The following is a 16,262-nucleotide window of genomic DNA, read 5'->3' as shown; positions in this document are numbered from 1 at the left end:
GGGTATGTCTTTTAACCACAATGAACCACAAGGAACCACAATGAACCACAATGAAACCACAAGGAACCACAATGAAACCACAAGGACATTTGCTTCAGATCCTGGATTTTATTACATTTTCATGAGGAAGAAGTATTTTAAATTTTTTATGTAGGTCTATTTCAAAGTATCAGATCAAAATTGCTTTTAAAAATATTTTCATTTTTGGAATGTATACTTTTTGTTGGTTAATTGTGTGACTTTGCCTTACTTAAAGACAACATTCATTGAGGTGAGCTCTGTAATCTCTGATTACCTATGTTTATAATTGTATAGGCGAAAGCATTATAAGAAACAAGAGGCCTCGCTCTTGTGTTGTACATGTATACCATAATTTTTTTCTAATGCACTGCTGCTTTAATTTTGAAAAAAAAAAGAACAATGAGAATATCCCAAAGTTGCAAAAATTTGGATAAATTGCATATTATTAAAAATAGTACTGTAATGAATATTTTAAGAGTAAAAAAATTATAATAATTGTAAATTGGTTCCTTGTGGTTTCATTGTGGTTCCTTGTGGTTTCCTTGTGGTTCATTGTGGTTCATTGTGGTTCCTTGTGGTTCATTGTGGTTAAAAGACATACCCCCAGATTTATGTCAATTTACATTCTATTTGCAAAAATTTTATTCCTGATAAGTATATTTTTCTTTAGCACATTTAATGCAGGGTTCGACATTAACGTTAGTCCGTTAGTCTCAGACTAATACATTTTCATTCGGTCTAATAAAATTTGAAGCTAATTAGTCCGAACGGACTAATAAAGATTTCTGGGGAAAAAAAGGAATTTACCGATGTTCAATTCTCCAACTTTCACTGGAAAACCCTGCATTTATTTTTAACTTTCTTATTTCTTGGCGGGAAGTTAGGTTATACTGAGTCAATTTGGCGCTTAATTTTAGGACTCATTGGTATGAAATCAAACATTTTAGGGATCATGATTTTGTATGATGCATATAGAAAGATGTCGGATGTTTGGATGATGTAATATTGTATAGCGAAAAACAAATGAGATCAGGAATACGATCGTAGTTCCTGACTGAGCGATTTCAACGAATTCTTGGTATAAACATTTCAGGTAAATGCTTTGTTTATTTCAAAAAGTATCAAAAAATACATTGCAACATAAATTCTATTTATTTATTTATATTTTTGACAAAAAAATTATCGCGGAGTAAAAGTAGAGAAGCACTAGTCCGGCCGGACCAAAGCCTTAAAATGTTAGTGTCGAACCCTGTAATGTACATATTTTATAGTAAATATCTACACAGCAATAACCAGAATGGGTGAGCATTTCCTCTAGCTCATAAATAACAATAAGCTCCTACCTAGTGAAAATTTAGTGTTGCAAAAATTCAATGATTTACAGAATAATCATGACAATGAAAGATTAATATGATTTTATCATTAAAAAAAATCAAAATTTCAGGAAGGAGAAAAAAAATTCAAAGCAATAAATCTATCAATACAATGGTCATATTATCAAATATCTGCCATTTAAACATAGGTGGGTGTTTTTCTATAGAAACTATTACATCACTTGCCATATTTATACAAGGATAAAATATGAATATATCATATGTAACATGTGTAAAATGTAGATCTATGGAATTGTGATAAAATATATCCATAAACATAGTGTGTAGGATCAAACTTCTTTCAGTTCAATTTATTTTCCAAACTCTACCACACTATACACAGTTACACTGCAACATGTCTAGATTGAAAAAAAAAGGGGGGGCTAAACCAACCCAACCCCCCAGTTCCAAGGCCTTTATTCATGTTATTCAAGCAAGTGAAGAATCGACACATGGGACCTTAGTTAATGGTGACAATATTGAGGCACCTATTTATGATTTAACAAAGTCTGACTCTAAATTCAAATTATAGAACATTCAACATGGTAGTTTTTACATGTTTTATGAACATAAAAATCCACTTTTTTCATCCGAGTGTCATTTGTTTGTTTTGTTGTTGTTGTAAACAATTCTGTTAGTTTTTTAGATAACAAATTAATATGCTCCCACCTAGGTCACTGTTACATAATCAGGTCAAGGTAGGTCAAAGTAGGTCAAGGTGTTATCACCTAAAATACAAATTTCTTGATGAGATTTGTTCCTTTAATTAACAAGTAACCAGAGACACTAAATCTTTTTTGACAAACTCGCTACCTCTAAACTCATGTGCATCTGCATTTTGGCAAATGTTGCATCATGTACAGATTCACCTAATGTATGAATCACTCCCCCCACCTCTCTCTGCCTCTCTTAATCTCTATCTCTCTCTCAAACTTTCCAATATGTGACACCAAAACAGCAATACAAATTCTAATGGCACCTGCTCATGACTTTTCTTAAATTAAAAATTTTATAGAACTTTTCAACTGAGCAAAGTAATAATAGTTAGAGCCAAATTCTGGATTGAGCCACTTTCAACAAGTTGAAGAAAACTGAAAATTCAATAGGACAAAAAACAGCAGAATTAACTCCAGGATATCTTACAATGTTTAATTTCATGCAACTTTTAATACAAATTTTCTGGAGGTGAAAAATCACTTTCATCCATTAGAATTTGAACCAATACTCTTAATAATAATCATGATAACCGTGATATTATACATAATTTATATTTAGGGATGTGCGATTTTATCGGTATACCGGTATATCTCGATTTTTTATTGCGTGATACATATCATGATACGAAGACCTAAATACCGGTATTTAGGTACATATTATAAAGTCCAGAAATTATTCATTTATTTGTTCAATCTTTCAAATTACGATTACAGAAAGTCTAAAAAAATGTTGTAAAAGGTAAAAAAACGGCATCTTATCATCCAAACTTGATCAATTTTAGGTATATAAAATTTCAAAAAAGTGAAATTTCGTTTTTCTAGTATAATTTCAGAAAAATAATGACTATTCATTTAAAATTATTGTAAAATTTGCTTGTAGTAAAAATATCATGATATTGTAGTAATATTTTGGGGGAAAATCATGATATATCACGATACGAAATTTTTGGTAATACCCATCCCTATTATATAATATTCTTATACAATCAAGACCGTGAGTGGTAAAATTGATCAGCTAGCATATATGGGAAGGAGTCTGTAATATGCTGTAATATTTGGGGAAAATCTGAAGATATTTTTAGTTTTTTACATTCAACATTTTCTCCATTATGCACAGAGACCAGTTGACCTGAGATTCTTAATCATATCATGTGTCAGTGAAAAACCATTCATTGGGTTTAAGGCCATTCAAAATTTAAAAGTTATTAACATAAACTTGGTAAAATCAGGTAACATTGGTCAACTTTCATTGGGTACCTTATACATAAGCTTAACTACAATGGACCATTCTGAATGAAGCTACACCACAACATGAAGGAATGCAATATAATCATGATATTGACCTAATATTGTGGGGTAAATTTATTAAGGCATCCCCTTGTCTGGGTTGTGTAAATTGACAAGGTCTCGTCTTAACCAAATGTGTGGTCAGCCCTCAGCGCTGTCTTTGCATAAGTTGTACTCACCTGAGCCGGGTCCTCTAGGCTTGCCCCTTTAGTCTCCCCCTCCTCGCTGGCCTGGGACAATGCCCCCGTACTGTTAGACATCCCATCGTCGTTCCTGTCCGTCTGAAATGGTCGCAGTTTACTGCGAATCTGAGCCAGAGCTTTCCTGTTATACCCATCTCGCGAGAAACTGGACTTGCTTTCTACCAAGTTTGGTGTGCTCTGGGATAATTCTGGGCGATTGGGAAGTGGATCTGATTGGTCAGACTGAGAGCCGCGAATGTGACTGAGACTTTCTCTCAGATCGTGCAGCATCTGTCGATTCGGGCCGCTGATGACCAGCGGTCTGCGGCCCGATGTGAGGTCCTCTTTTCGGGACATCATATACAAACTTTACCATGTGTACTCCTTTCCTGATAAATCTTGCTGATGTATGTACATCCAATTTCAGAAATAAATCCTTCACTTAATTTTCCAAATCACATAGGGAGAAGAAAAAAAATACCCAAACACAATCACATTGTGAGAGAATTAGGCCATTGACCAATTCTGAAAGAAAAGAAAAACAAGGCTGAATATTACAAACATTACTTTCACATCAATCTGCCCCTCAATTACAGAGGCAGGGACCAGGCTGGGCTGTCATTGTCGAGGAAGTGAGGAATCTTCGCCTGTAATGGCCCCTGTACAAACGTGAGCGACCTGCCGTCATGACACTACACGAGTGACTTACCTTTCCAATATGTTTCACCAGACGGGCACCTGTTGTCGACTAAATCTCCCTCACAACAGAGTCTACACTGACAAAAATCAACTGACACTATCTCAGAATACAGTCCTCACCAAATAAGAGAGATTTTTGATACACAGTTCTACACGATATTGACAATTGCGCCGCCATGTTGTTAAGCCTTCCGAGGTTTTCTTACGAATACCGAGCGAGAAATTTAACGGATCTGCGTCTGTCGGTGTCCAGGGATTACAGGAGGGACGAAATACAACCAAATATGTCATCAAACAATTGATAGTAATCAAAAGGTAAAAACAGGCGTCAAAACTTACCCGAAAAATCCCATAACCTGCACTAGGACTCCTCTAAATTCAATATTCGGGTATTGGACGTCTGTATTATCTAGGGGTAACATTCCGAAGTCAGGTTGTTTGACCTAAATATAAACATGTCTAATTTCCCAGACTTGAAAAGAATTTATTCATTGCACAAAAAGAAAATACTCAAATTTACATAATGTAAACAGCAGTCATCAATCAGAACTTCAAAGGATGAAATCATTTAAAATATTATTCGCTCATTGAGCACTTCTCCCCTTACACAATGGACTCGTCCGTTCCCGTGTGTGATTGACATGCGATTACGCCCATAACATTGTTGACATTCCTGAGCGACCACGTGACACTTTATAACACTTTTAGTGGTAAATATATTGATTGCATATCTTTTCTGCACATCAAAGGATATACTCACAAACCATTTCAGATGGTACACACAAAGACATCAAATGATTTTCATTTATTTTTTTATGTTCTTTTGATGTTAAAAAACAGTCGAATAAAATTTTAAAATGAGAGCAGAGATTTGTGAACACAATAGATCTATTTCAAACAAACCAGTTTCTATTTTTCTCCTCTTGCTCACGTAAACTAGAGATCTACTTCTTTTTTCTTTTAGTAGAATAGGAACATTGCTTTGTTTATATATTTTCAAATGTAAAATATCGAGAGATTTAATGTATGTGTTTATTTCTGGAAGCGCCAGATGTTGATGGAAACACGCACTTTTTTTGTTTTTCTGAAACACGCCTATAGCTATTATTACATTATTCATTTTGTTTTAAATATTACAGAATTGTAATTGAAAATAACCAATAATTATTGATTTTCCTTTACAATGTGTATGTGTTAGAAAGTGGGGGGGGGTAACGAAAATGTGCATGAAAAATCTTTAAAAGCGCTAAAAAGTACGAACTAACATCACAAAAACTTACTTCGTTGTTTTCTTTGTTTATTTGAATTTACAGTTATTTAAGCTACTCTCTACGATATCGTTTTAACCTTTTACTTAATAATATCTGTTATACTCCCAACATGAAGTTTTATTTTGAGTTACTCTTTACTTGAAAATTAATCGTTTGTTTGTCATCAGTTACTCTATAAATGAAAACCTTTATTTTACAATTACATTCTTCATAAAAATCGTTTATTTCAAAGATATAATATTACGTGAAAACCTTTAATTTTACACTGCAAGTACACGAATACTGTATATTTTAGAGTTTTTCTCTATACATGAAATTAATTCATAGAACTTCATAAATGTTAATGATAACATTATAGATAATGAATACATGCAATTCTCTTGTGTCAAAAACTCACGAACCTTTAACTGAGTTATCTTTAACACCCCCTCCCGCGAAAAAAAAAATTGTTTTATTCAATTGTGGCAAATTGTTTCTGTCTGTGTGTAATGTCTTTCCTTTTTCCTTCAAATATGTATTCTTTGGAGACCTTTCATTGGATACCAACATCTTTGACCTTATGACCTTGGAGATTCCGTACTTATGAAAAAAATAACATTGGCCATAACTTTTGAACCGTAGGGGCTAGTGCTTTCATACTTCACATATGTAATCCTTGTGAAAAGACCCTTCATTGGAGACCAAGAACTTTGACCCTTTGACCTTGGAGTTTGACCCACTTTTAAAAAGCAAACTATGACCATAGCTTTTAAAGGGTTAGGGCTAGTTCTTTCATATTTTACATATTTGATCCTTGTAACAAGACCTTTCATTTGCTTTCAAGAACTTTGACCTTGACCTTGGAGTTTGACTCACTTTGTAAAAAAAAAAATAACCTTAGCCATAACTTATGAAGGGTTAGGGCTAGGGCTTCCATACTTCATATACGTATTCTTTGTGGCAGGACCTTTCATTAGATACCAATTACCTTAACTTTTGACCTCGACCTTGGAGATTTCCGTACTTATGAAAAAACTTTAAACTTGACCAACTTTTCATATTTCACAATTGTATTTCCAATGTCTGGCAATGAGAAAACCCTACTTTGGGTACCAATACATTAAATTTGCATTTAAGAAAAGTTTAATCTTCGCAATGTTGCCATACGGGCCATCAGTGTTTCACAAACACATCTTGTTTCTTCAAATGTTATGGCCAAGATTAACGTTAGGTTGTCACTGAATTCTCAAAGTAATGTGCATTTCTTCAAACTTCATATCCTTAAAGGGCCATGGACACAGTTTCAGCAAAAATTTTCAAATTTATTTTCCCATTTTTGCAAATACAGTAAAACTCGATAATAACGAAGTAACTGGGACCTCTGAAATTACTTTGCTAAATCCGTAATTCGTTATATCCGTATAAGGAATTCGTTAAATATATATATAGTTGGGGGATCCAAGATAACTTCGTTATATCCGTGAATTCGCAATATCCGTGTTCGTACTAAACGAGCTTTACTGTATTTAACTAAGGTCTTTCTAATGATCATCAAAATGTGAACTTCATTTGTCGTGTAGAAGACAGATTTATAGAGTTCCAAATCTTTGTTGTGTAAACAGGGTGCGTGTCATGTTTTTGTTTGTATAGGTTAACATACTAATATATGTTCTTTAAAGCAGATAATTTCAATAAATAAGTTAATTCTAAATACGATTAGACAGTTTCTACAGTGATTTGCTAAATTTCATTTGTTATAAATATGATATTTTCTATATGTAAACACAATACAAGGCATGAGCCTTGTTTATGTTTTGAAGAACTTTATGTTCTGTATCTCGTTTGTTAATCAACAAAGGATAAAAATTCAGTTGAAACTGTGCCCATGTCCCTTTAAAGTTAATTAAAACACATAAGGGAAAATTATAGTGATTCTCAAATAAATTTCAGAAAATGCAGATAAAACACTATGCATTTTCTAATTCAAATATCGGTCAACAAAATATATACCTTAGGATAAAACTAAAACTAAATGTATCCAGACATTTAAAGAAAATTGCATGTTTTTTTTATATGTATACGGTACTTTTAAATTAGTTTATTCTATATATAAATAGTTCAATTATTTTAAAATGCAAAGAGAATAAAACTTTTCATACATTCTTTTATGTGGTACAAATGTCAAGTTTTTTTCAAAGAATGTTGAAAAACATTGAGATAAAACATTGAGATAACGAACAGTATTCCAGATCAAAAGTCCATAAAACAATATAAAACAGGAGCAGAGCAAACACGGACCTCTAAAATCAGGGGAAAATCCGTCTTCAATTCAGTGTATAAATAATGGACTAACAATTAGTATGGAAAACGTCATTGATAAATTGTATTTACCGACGAGGTCATTGTATCGACCATAGAACTTACGAAATGATGACTTTAAACGAGACTGCTGATAATCTTGTTTCATTAACTTGTTTGTCAATAATTTACCTCTTTTTAGAAATTGTTCATACATGTATAGAGTATGCTCTTGCGTCTCGAATCAATGGATGTCGCCCGCGTGGCGTATTAATGGTTAGAGCGTCTGCTCTAACAGTCGCGAAATAAGGAGTTGATCCTTACGTCGCGGGTTAGAATCCATTTGTGGGACGTGGAGACCGGTCCTTCGGATGAGACTGTTTCAACCGAAGTCTCGTGTCACAGTAGGTGCTGGCATGAAAAAGATTCCCCCTGCTCAATTGCCCTAAGTGCCGAATATAGGGCAAAATTTGCCGCTCTCCACCGGCAAGTGATGGCATCTCCATATGAGTGAAAAATTCTCGAGAGGGACGTTATATAAACAACATACAATCAATCAATCGAATCAATGAAGATTTATCCGTATGCAGGTGATGAAGATATATTGCTGCATAACATAAGGACATATAGTATAGAGCTTGCATGGTTGTTAGATTACCTTTAACGTCCTTTTCAAGTAAAATATCCAAGTATGAAACAAATGTGTCAGATTCTGTGATATCGTATCGACATAAGAATGCCTGGAAATTACCATTGTTAATTGACATTACATTGTCGATATTATCTTAATGTCAAATTGAAGCCACCGCAAGTGTTTTCTTCTTTAATAAATTTCACGCAAAATGTTGGAAAAATTCTGCTTCCTATGGGTGCAAAAAACAGGTCTGCTAAGAACGGGGCGCAATTGGTACTCACGGTATAATTCCTTAGATACATAAATTGAAAATTGTTGCATTAAAATTTTCAATTTAAAGCTTCCGTTTGAGACTTTTTGAATCAAATAATAAATAAGTAATAATTAAATCAAAGAGTTATCCTTCCTGGTTGAAGAAGGAATATCCTTAACGGTATTGTCAAGATGTTTTCTAAGAATTCATCATTTATAAGGTCAAATGGAAGACATTATGAGATGTACATATAGTTACCAGTATGATACACCACCCACACCTAGAAATTAATGCATAATTAATTAATTACCAATCACTAGTGCGTACTAGGTCAAATCATAAGGTATAGGACGAATCTCGAATTTTATCTCGATTGCTAAACCATGATAATCAGAACACGATAGATTAAATTTTTATTAGATCATGGCATTTGCGAATCCTGCATATAACGTCAAGCGGATTGATACTTTTTTGACGCAAGCCATCGAGCATGACGTAGGCAACCCAAGTTATACATTTTAAATTCGTTTTTCAGCCAATCAAAAAGTTTGTTATAACCAGAATAGAATTACTAAGAATTTTTGCGACGTTTGGAACTGGAATACCCCCATCACCAACACCACCCGCTCCTTGAACCAAGTATATGTTTAAGTTATACGTCTATTCTATTTTTAGTAAGGAAGTAAAAGTACACGATGCTATATAGTTATATTAAGTCCCTACAAGAGAAGAGGACAGTGAACCCTGGATCAGGTGCCCCAATATCTCACAGTGCAATCTGAATACCTCGAATGTCTGCTGGCTGTCAGGACAACTTTTCGTGACCCTGATGTGGGCGAGATATTCCGAGAATTTGCGTTATCAGGTAAACCTGTCCCCGTCACCCTCTTATCTTTGGTGATGGGACTCCGTTCGTCGTCATATCTGTAGCGGCACCTGACAAGTATTTGCCATTTTTCCCGATTCTCTAACATAGCGGACATAGAATCGTAGGAGCCACATGTATGATACGGTTTACCCTATACCCCCTGCTTCTCTGGGGAGGGTGGATTAGTACATCACACGACACGTGCATGTCCTTGTTCTCAATGTAACATACAGATGTATGTTGCATTATTAAGAGAGAATAAGAGAGTATGTGTAATGCTTAACAAACATTCTAAATGCAAATAAAATTCACTGTGAATTTTTGCAAACACACCGAAGGCTTAATTACTAGTAATCGTAAGTTTGCGAAGGGAAATCTGAAGAAAGAATTCCGCAGACTTAATAAGAAATGTATATATATTCGTAAGTAAAAATGTCATTTCAGAGGAGGTTTGACAGAGGGGAAGAATACAGGAAAAGCAGCAACTGCCATTAGTAGGCGCTCAGACATACCTAGAACGCCAGAAGTCCACTATAGTCGAGGACCCCTGACAAATCTCAGTTATTATTTTACTTTTATACATTACTTTGACAGTTTACACTAGTACTTTATTTAGATACGTTTATACTTTACTTTACTCACACACTTTGAAAATTTACTTTCACACTTTTAAAATTTGCTTTCACACTTTGAAACTTTACTTTTACATTTTATATGTCTCTTTCTTAATTTAAAACTATAATTTAAATTTTTGAAACTTCACTTTCACCCTTTCGTAAATTCTATGGTCGATACAATGACCTTGTCAGCAAATACAATTTATCATTGAGTCAAATGCTGACTGACGTTTTTCATACTAATTGTTAGTCCATTATTTATACACTGAATTGACGACGGATTTTTTCCGTTATTTCCTGATCATGACAACGAGCACACGGCGGGTGTGACCGGTCGGCAGGGGATGCTCACTCCTCCATGGCACCTAATACCACCTCTGATGTTTCGGAGGTCCGTGTTTGCTCTGCTCTTATTTTGTATTGTTTAATGGACGTTGAGATTGAATACTGTTCGTTATTTCCATATCCTTCCTTTGAAATTTTTACACTTTGAAACTTTACTTCATCACTTAGAAACTTACCTTTTCAGTTGGAAACATTACTATGACATCTGAATTTTAATATTATGAAATTTTTATACTTTTTTGTGATTGAGAGCATTGTGATTGAATAAATTCAGCATTGATTATGATTTTCAAGTTGATAATATTTGAATATGCTTGTAAGTTGTTTTTTTTTTTCTTTCAATAACGAAAGATTTAAATTGAAACTGAGATGAAATATAACTGAATTTCAAAGTAACGATACTTACATTTACACATTACTATAGTAAAAAATTGATTTATTGTTATTTTAAAAGGAAACATTGTGACTTATTAGTTATTATTGTAAATTATCGTTTACTTTAGTACTTTTTACCCCCCCCCCCGCTTGAAAAGGGGAAGGGTATATAGTTATAGGGATGTCCGTCCGTCTGTTACGATTTGGGGTACCAATCTCTTATCTCAACTCCTCTTATACCAATGGATGAATTTTGATGAGACCTTCACACAATCTTTGTTACATCGTGCCTTTGTAAACCTTTGATCGAACACATATTTCGGTTTCCTATAGCGAAACATGGTTATTGCCGTTATTTCTATAATATTGAAGGGTACATATCACTTATCCGCAACTCCTCCTATACCACTCCATGAATAAAAAATATTGATACTTTCACAGGTTCTTTATAACATAATGCCATTGTGCACTTCCTTTTTTACTTTTTGATTTTAAACTTATTTCGGGTCTCCCAGAGCAAACCACGGACTTTGCCACTATGATCATATGGGAGGCGGGGGTATCATTAAGCATAGGCGTAGTCACAGGGGGGGGGGGGGGGGGCACTAGCCCCCCCCCCCCCCACTTTCAGATCTGGGGGGCAAGGATATGTCTGTGCCCCCCCCCCCACTTTTTTATGAAGGACAAAATCATAGCTATTTTTCCCGAACATTACCTTTACTATAGGAAATGTTCATTGAAGGGATAGTTGCCCCCCCCCTCACTTTTTGATCATAGTATAGTTATATCGAAGAATTGTGGGAAAAAAAATAAGAATTGAAAGTAACTTGCCTTTGAAAAAGTTGGCCACTACATTTTCATTGTAATTTGTAGTCCTGGCCTATTCTAACTAATGGTTCTGGTTACGGTTTCATTGTAATTGGTAGCCCTGGCCTATCCTAACAAATGGTTCTGGTTACATTTTCATTGTAATTAGTAGCCATGGCCCACTCTAACTAATGGTTCTGGTTACGGTTTCATTGTAATTGGTAGCTCTGGCCTATTCTAACTAATGGTTCTGGTTACGGTTTCATTGTAATTAGTAGTCCTGGCCTATTCTAACTAGCGGTATGGATTACATTTTCATTGTTATTAGTAGTCCTGGCCTATTCTAACTAATGGTTCTGGTTACGGTTTCATTGTAATTAGTAGTCCTGGCCTTTTCTAACTAGCGGTACGGATTACATTTTCATTGTAATTAGTAGCCCTGGCCTATTCTAACTAATGGTTCTGGTTACATTTTCATTGTAATTGGTAGCCCTGGCCTATTCTAACTAGGTGGTTCTGGTTACATTTTCATTGTAATTAGTAGCCCTGGCCTATTCTAACTAGGTGGTTCTGGTTACATTTTCATTGTAATTAGTAGCCCTAGCCTATTCTAACTAATGGTTCTTGTTACATTTTCATTGTAATTAGTAGCCCTGGCCTATTCTAACTAATGGTTCTGTTTACGGTTTCATTGTAATTGGTAGCCCTGACCTATTCTAATAATGGTTCTGGTTACGATTTCATTGTAATTGGTAGTCCTGGCCTATTCTAACTAATGGCTCTGGTTACATTTTCATTGTAATTAGTAGCCCTGGCGTATTCTAACTAATGGTTCTGCTTACATTTTCATTGTGATTGGTAGCCCTGGCCTATTCTAACTAATGGTTCTGGTTACCGTCTCTTTGTAATTAGTAGGCCTGGCCTATTCTAACTAATGGTTCTGGTTACATTTTCATTGTAATTAGTAGCCCTGGCCTATTCTAACTAATGGTTCTGGTTACATTTTCATTGTAATTAGTAGCCCTGGCCTATTCTAACTAATGGTTCTGGTTACGGTTTCATTGTAATTAGTAGCCCTGGCCTATTCTAACTAATGATTCTGGTTACATTTTCATTGTAATTAGTAGTCCTGGCCTATTCTAACTAATGGTTCTGGATACATTTTCCTTGTAATTGGTAGCCCTGGCCTATTCTAACTAATGGTTCTGGATACGGTTTCATTGTAATTGGTAGCCCTGGCCTGTTTTAACTAATGGCTCTGGTTACATTTTCATTGTAATTAGTAGCCCTGGACTATTCTAACTAATGGTTCTGGTTACGGTTTTATTGTAATTAGTAGCCCTGGCCTATTCTAACTAATGGTTCTGGTTACATTTTCATTGTAATTAGTAGCCCTGGCCTATTCTAACTAATGGTTCTGGTTACGGTTTCATTGTAAGTAGTAGCCCTTGCCTTTTTTAACTAATGGTTGTGGTTACGGTTTCATTGTAAGTAGTAGCCCTGGCCTATTCTAACTAATGGTTCTGGTTACGGTTTTATTGTAATTAGTAGGCCTGGCCTATTCTAACTAATGGTTCTGGTTACATTTTCATTGTAATTAGTAGCCCTGGCCTATTCTAACTAATGGTTCTGGTTACGGTTTCATTGTAATTAGTAGCCCTGGCCTATTCTAACTAATGGTTCTGGTTACGGTTTCATTGTAAGTAGTAGCCCTGGCCTTTTTTAACTAATGGTTCTGGTTACGGTTTCATTGTAATTAGTAGTTCTGGCCTATTCTAACTAGCGGTACGGATTACATTTTCATTGTAATTAGTAGTCCTGGCCTATTCTAACTAACGGCTCTGGTTACATTTTCATTGTAATTAGTAGTCCTGGCCTATTCTAACTAATGGTTCTGGTTACGGTTTCATTGTAATTAATAGCCCTGGTCTATTCTAACTAGCGGTACTGATTACATTTTCATTGTGATTAGTAGCCCTGGCCTATTCTAACTAATGGCTCTGGTTACATTTTCATTGTAATTAGTAGTCCTGGCCTATTTTAACTAATGGTTCTGGTTACGGTTTCATTGTAATTAGTAGCCCTGGCCTTTTCTAACTAATGGTTCTGGTTACAATTTCATTGTAATTAGTAGCCATGGCCTATTCTAACTAATGGTTCTGGTTACGGTATCATTGTAATTAGTAGTCCTGGCCTATTCTAACTAATGGTTCTGGTTACAATATTTCATTACAACTGTTGGTACTGATTAAATTTTCGTAACAACTTTTTTGTGGCCAGGTCCGTCAACAATTTCTTGGAATACCAATGGGCACTAATTGTGATTCTTAGGCGACCACCTTTCACATTCTTATGAAGAAGAATCATGATAACTCTTGATATGGCTTTGATTTAGATTTATCTTTGTGATCATATATTATTAATTAAAGAGTATTCATTTTTCTGCAGATGACCAATAGATTTATCAGTAAAACTGAACTAGAAAACAAACTTTGGTGCTTTTAATACTTTCTCATTGTCGACTTCTCCTGTTTATACAGTAATATTTCAGCACCTACAACATATTAGTTTGTCTTCAAAATTAAAATGGATCAAGAGAATGTTCTGCCCGATTTTGATGAAGTTTTAAACGGTTAAAGATTAATGACAAATAAGTTGATGTAAGTTGTAACATGATGTAAAGTCGGCATTTTTCAAATTCTATTATATCAAAATAATGGTCTTGTTGGCATATACAACTTATTGTAGAATCTCTTCCTGATTGATAAGTTTATTTGCAATTGGAAGTAAAATCATTTTCTGCCAATTTTGGATGAACGATCTGTTTTGTGAACTGTATCATACTATATTATCTCCACCTCTTTTGTATTGTCATTAGTGCTACAAATAAAGCGGGAAAGCAAGAATGTTCCCTTTTCTCTCTGTGTATTCTCATAAACGTCTTTTATAAAAATATCAGGTATAGAATTTCATAATTAAAACCCAGAGCAATGGTGAACAGGGTACAGATTTATAGGTAAACGCGACACCTCAATTCACAAAGTAAGGAAACAGTCTGTATGGTCTCCATGTATCCGTAAACGATAAAGTGCAGGGAACCCCATCATGGCAACTCTACACAGCGTGAAAACTGAGACTGCTTCCATCCCCCTCCCTGTGGTTAGATCTCATTGTTACGGTAGACAGGCGAAGCGTTCTGCAGACCCAGACAAACAGTTATCGTGTGTTTATCTGTCGGATGTCGACTACTTAGTATTGTTCCTTTCTTTATCCTTGCTTCAAATCAGTACTACACCCTAAACTTATATAGGAAAAATAAAATTGATAGGACAGTGTATTTGAATTTTAAGGCGGATCATATAATGTATTACCATTGCGATAGCATCGAGGTTGATCCAAAGCATTGTGTTTTCAAAACACACACAGACACACTCGCCATCTTCGCTCACCAAGGGTTTTTCATCAGAAACTTACGCACCACACAATTACCTTACAAAGTGAAGAGATTGTTTGTATTATTAATATACGATCAACTCACTATTAGACATTGCATAGATCTACCTGCACAGATTATATGCCGAAATGTCTGGATCGAGTCCGGTGAAGTCATGCGGAACAAGAGGGGTCACTTTGTTTCTCTTTGTCCTTCTTAAACACAAGACAGTTGTTTTACATTCTGTAAAGTGGAAAGTGTGTCACTTTATTCTCTATCTGTCTGGTTGTCAGAAGATCAGTCCTATATCTATTGAGGCATAAACGTGGAGCATCTTTTGTTTATGAGGTATGGGCAGTGGTACAGCATGGGGATGTGGTATAGCAAGGCGCGATGGTATCATGCATGGTGCGATGGTGCCGTGTGGCGTGGGTTGGTACAGCATGGGAATGTGGTATAGCATGGCGTGGTAGTACTGCATAGTGCGATGGTGCCGTATGGCGCGGTGATATAGCATGGAAATGTGGTATATAGCATGGCGTTGTGGTACTGCATGTTGCGATGGCACAGTATGGCGCGGTGGTACAGCATGGAAATGTGGTATAGCATGATGCAGTAGTACTGCACGGTGCGATGGTACAGTATGGCGTTGTGGTACTTCATGTCATGTTGGTACACCACTGTGGGACAGCGGGACAGCATGGGAATGTGGTATAGCATGACGTGGTGGTATTGCATGGTAGAATAGTACAATATGATGCGGTGGTACAGCATGGAAATGTGCACAGCATGGTGCAGTGGTTCTGCATGGTGCGATGGTACAGTATGGCGCAGTGGAACAGCGTGTGAATTTGGTATGGCATGGTCCGATGGTACAGTATGGCGCAGTGGTACAGTTCTGCGCGATGGCACTGCATGGCACGGTGGTACAGCATGGGAATGTGATATAGCATGGCGCGATGATACTGCCTTTTGCAGTGGTACAGTACTGCGCAATAGTACAGCATGGCGCGGCGGTTCAGCATAGTGCAGTGTTTAGAACGTTTGCACTGAGTCACGGAGTAATTAAGGAGTTCATCTTCAAGGCGTCTATAGTTCGCGAAG

General features: G+C 35.7%; 1 protein-coding gene across 2 annotated transcripts in view; it reads right to left on the bottom strand.

Moving 5' to 3' along the window:
- The window catches only part of LOC134269365 (serine/threonine-protein kinase LATS1-like), a 38,241-nt gene extending 33,502 nt beyond the window's left edge, over positions 1–4,739 (bottom strand). Inside the window, exons 1-2 of one of the 2 annotated variants that reach the window (XM_062751562.1) lie at positions 4,618–4,739; positions 3,577–4,104 (exon numbers count right to left, since the gene is read on the bottom strand). In XM_062751562.1, coding sequence (XP_062607546.1) covers positions 3,577–3,939 — 363 coding nt within the window. In that variant the 5' untranslated portion in view covers positions 3,940–4,104; positions 4,618–4,739. Of the gene's footprint in view, positions 1–3,576; positions 4,105–4,288; positions 4,533–4,617 lie in introns of those variants that run through there. The other variant, XM_062751563.1, reaches the window with a different exon arrangement.
- Positions 4,740–16,262: the final 11,523 nt, after the last annotated feature.

Source organism: Saccostrea cucullata, unplaced genomic scaffold (assembly GCF_032062105.1).
Source record: "Saccostrea cucullata isolate Sc308-1 unplaced genomic scaffold, CSIRO_AGI_Scuc_v1 ctg939, whole genome shotgun sequence".
Taxonomy (NCBI): Eukaryota; Metazoa; Mollusca; class Bivalvia; order Ostreida; family Ostreidae; genus Saccostrea; species Saccostrea cuccullata.
Note: the sequence above shows the minus strand (reverse complement) of the source record. Positions and strands in the feature narration are given on the sequence as shown.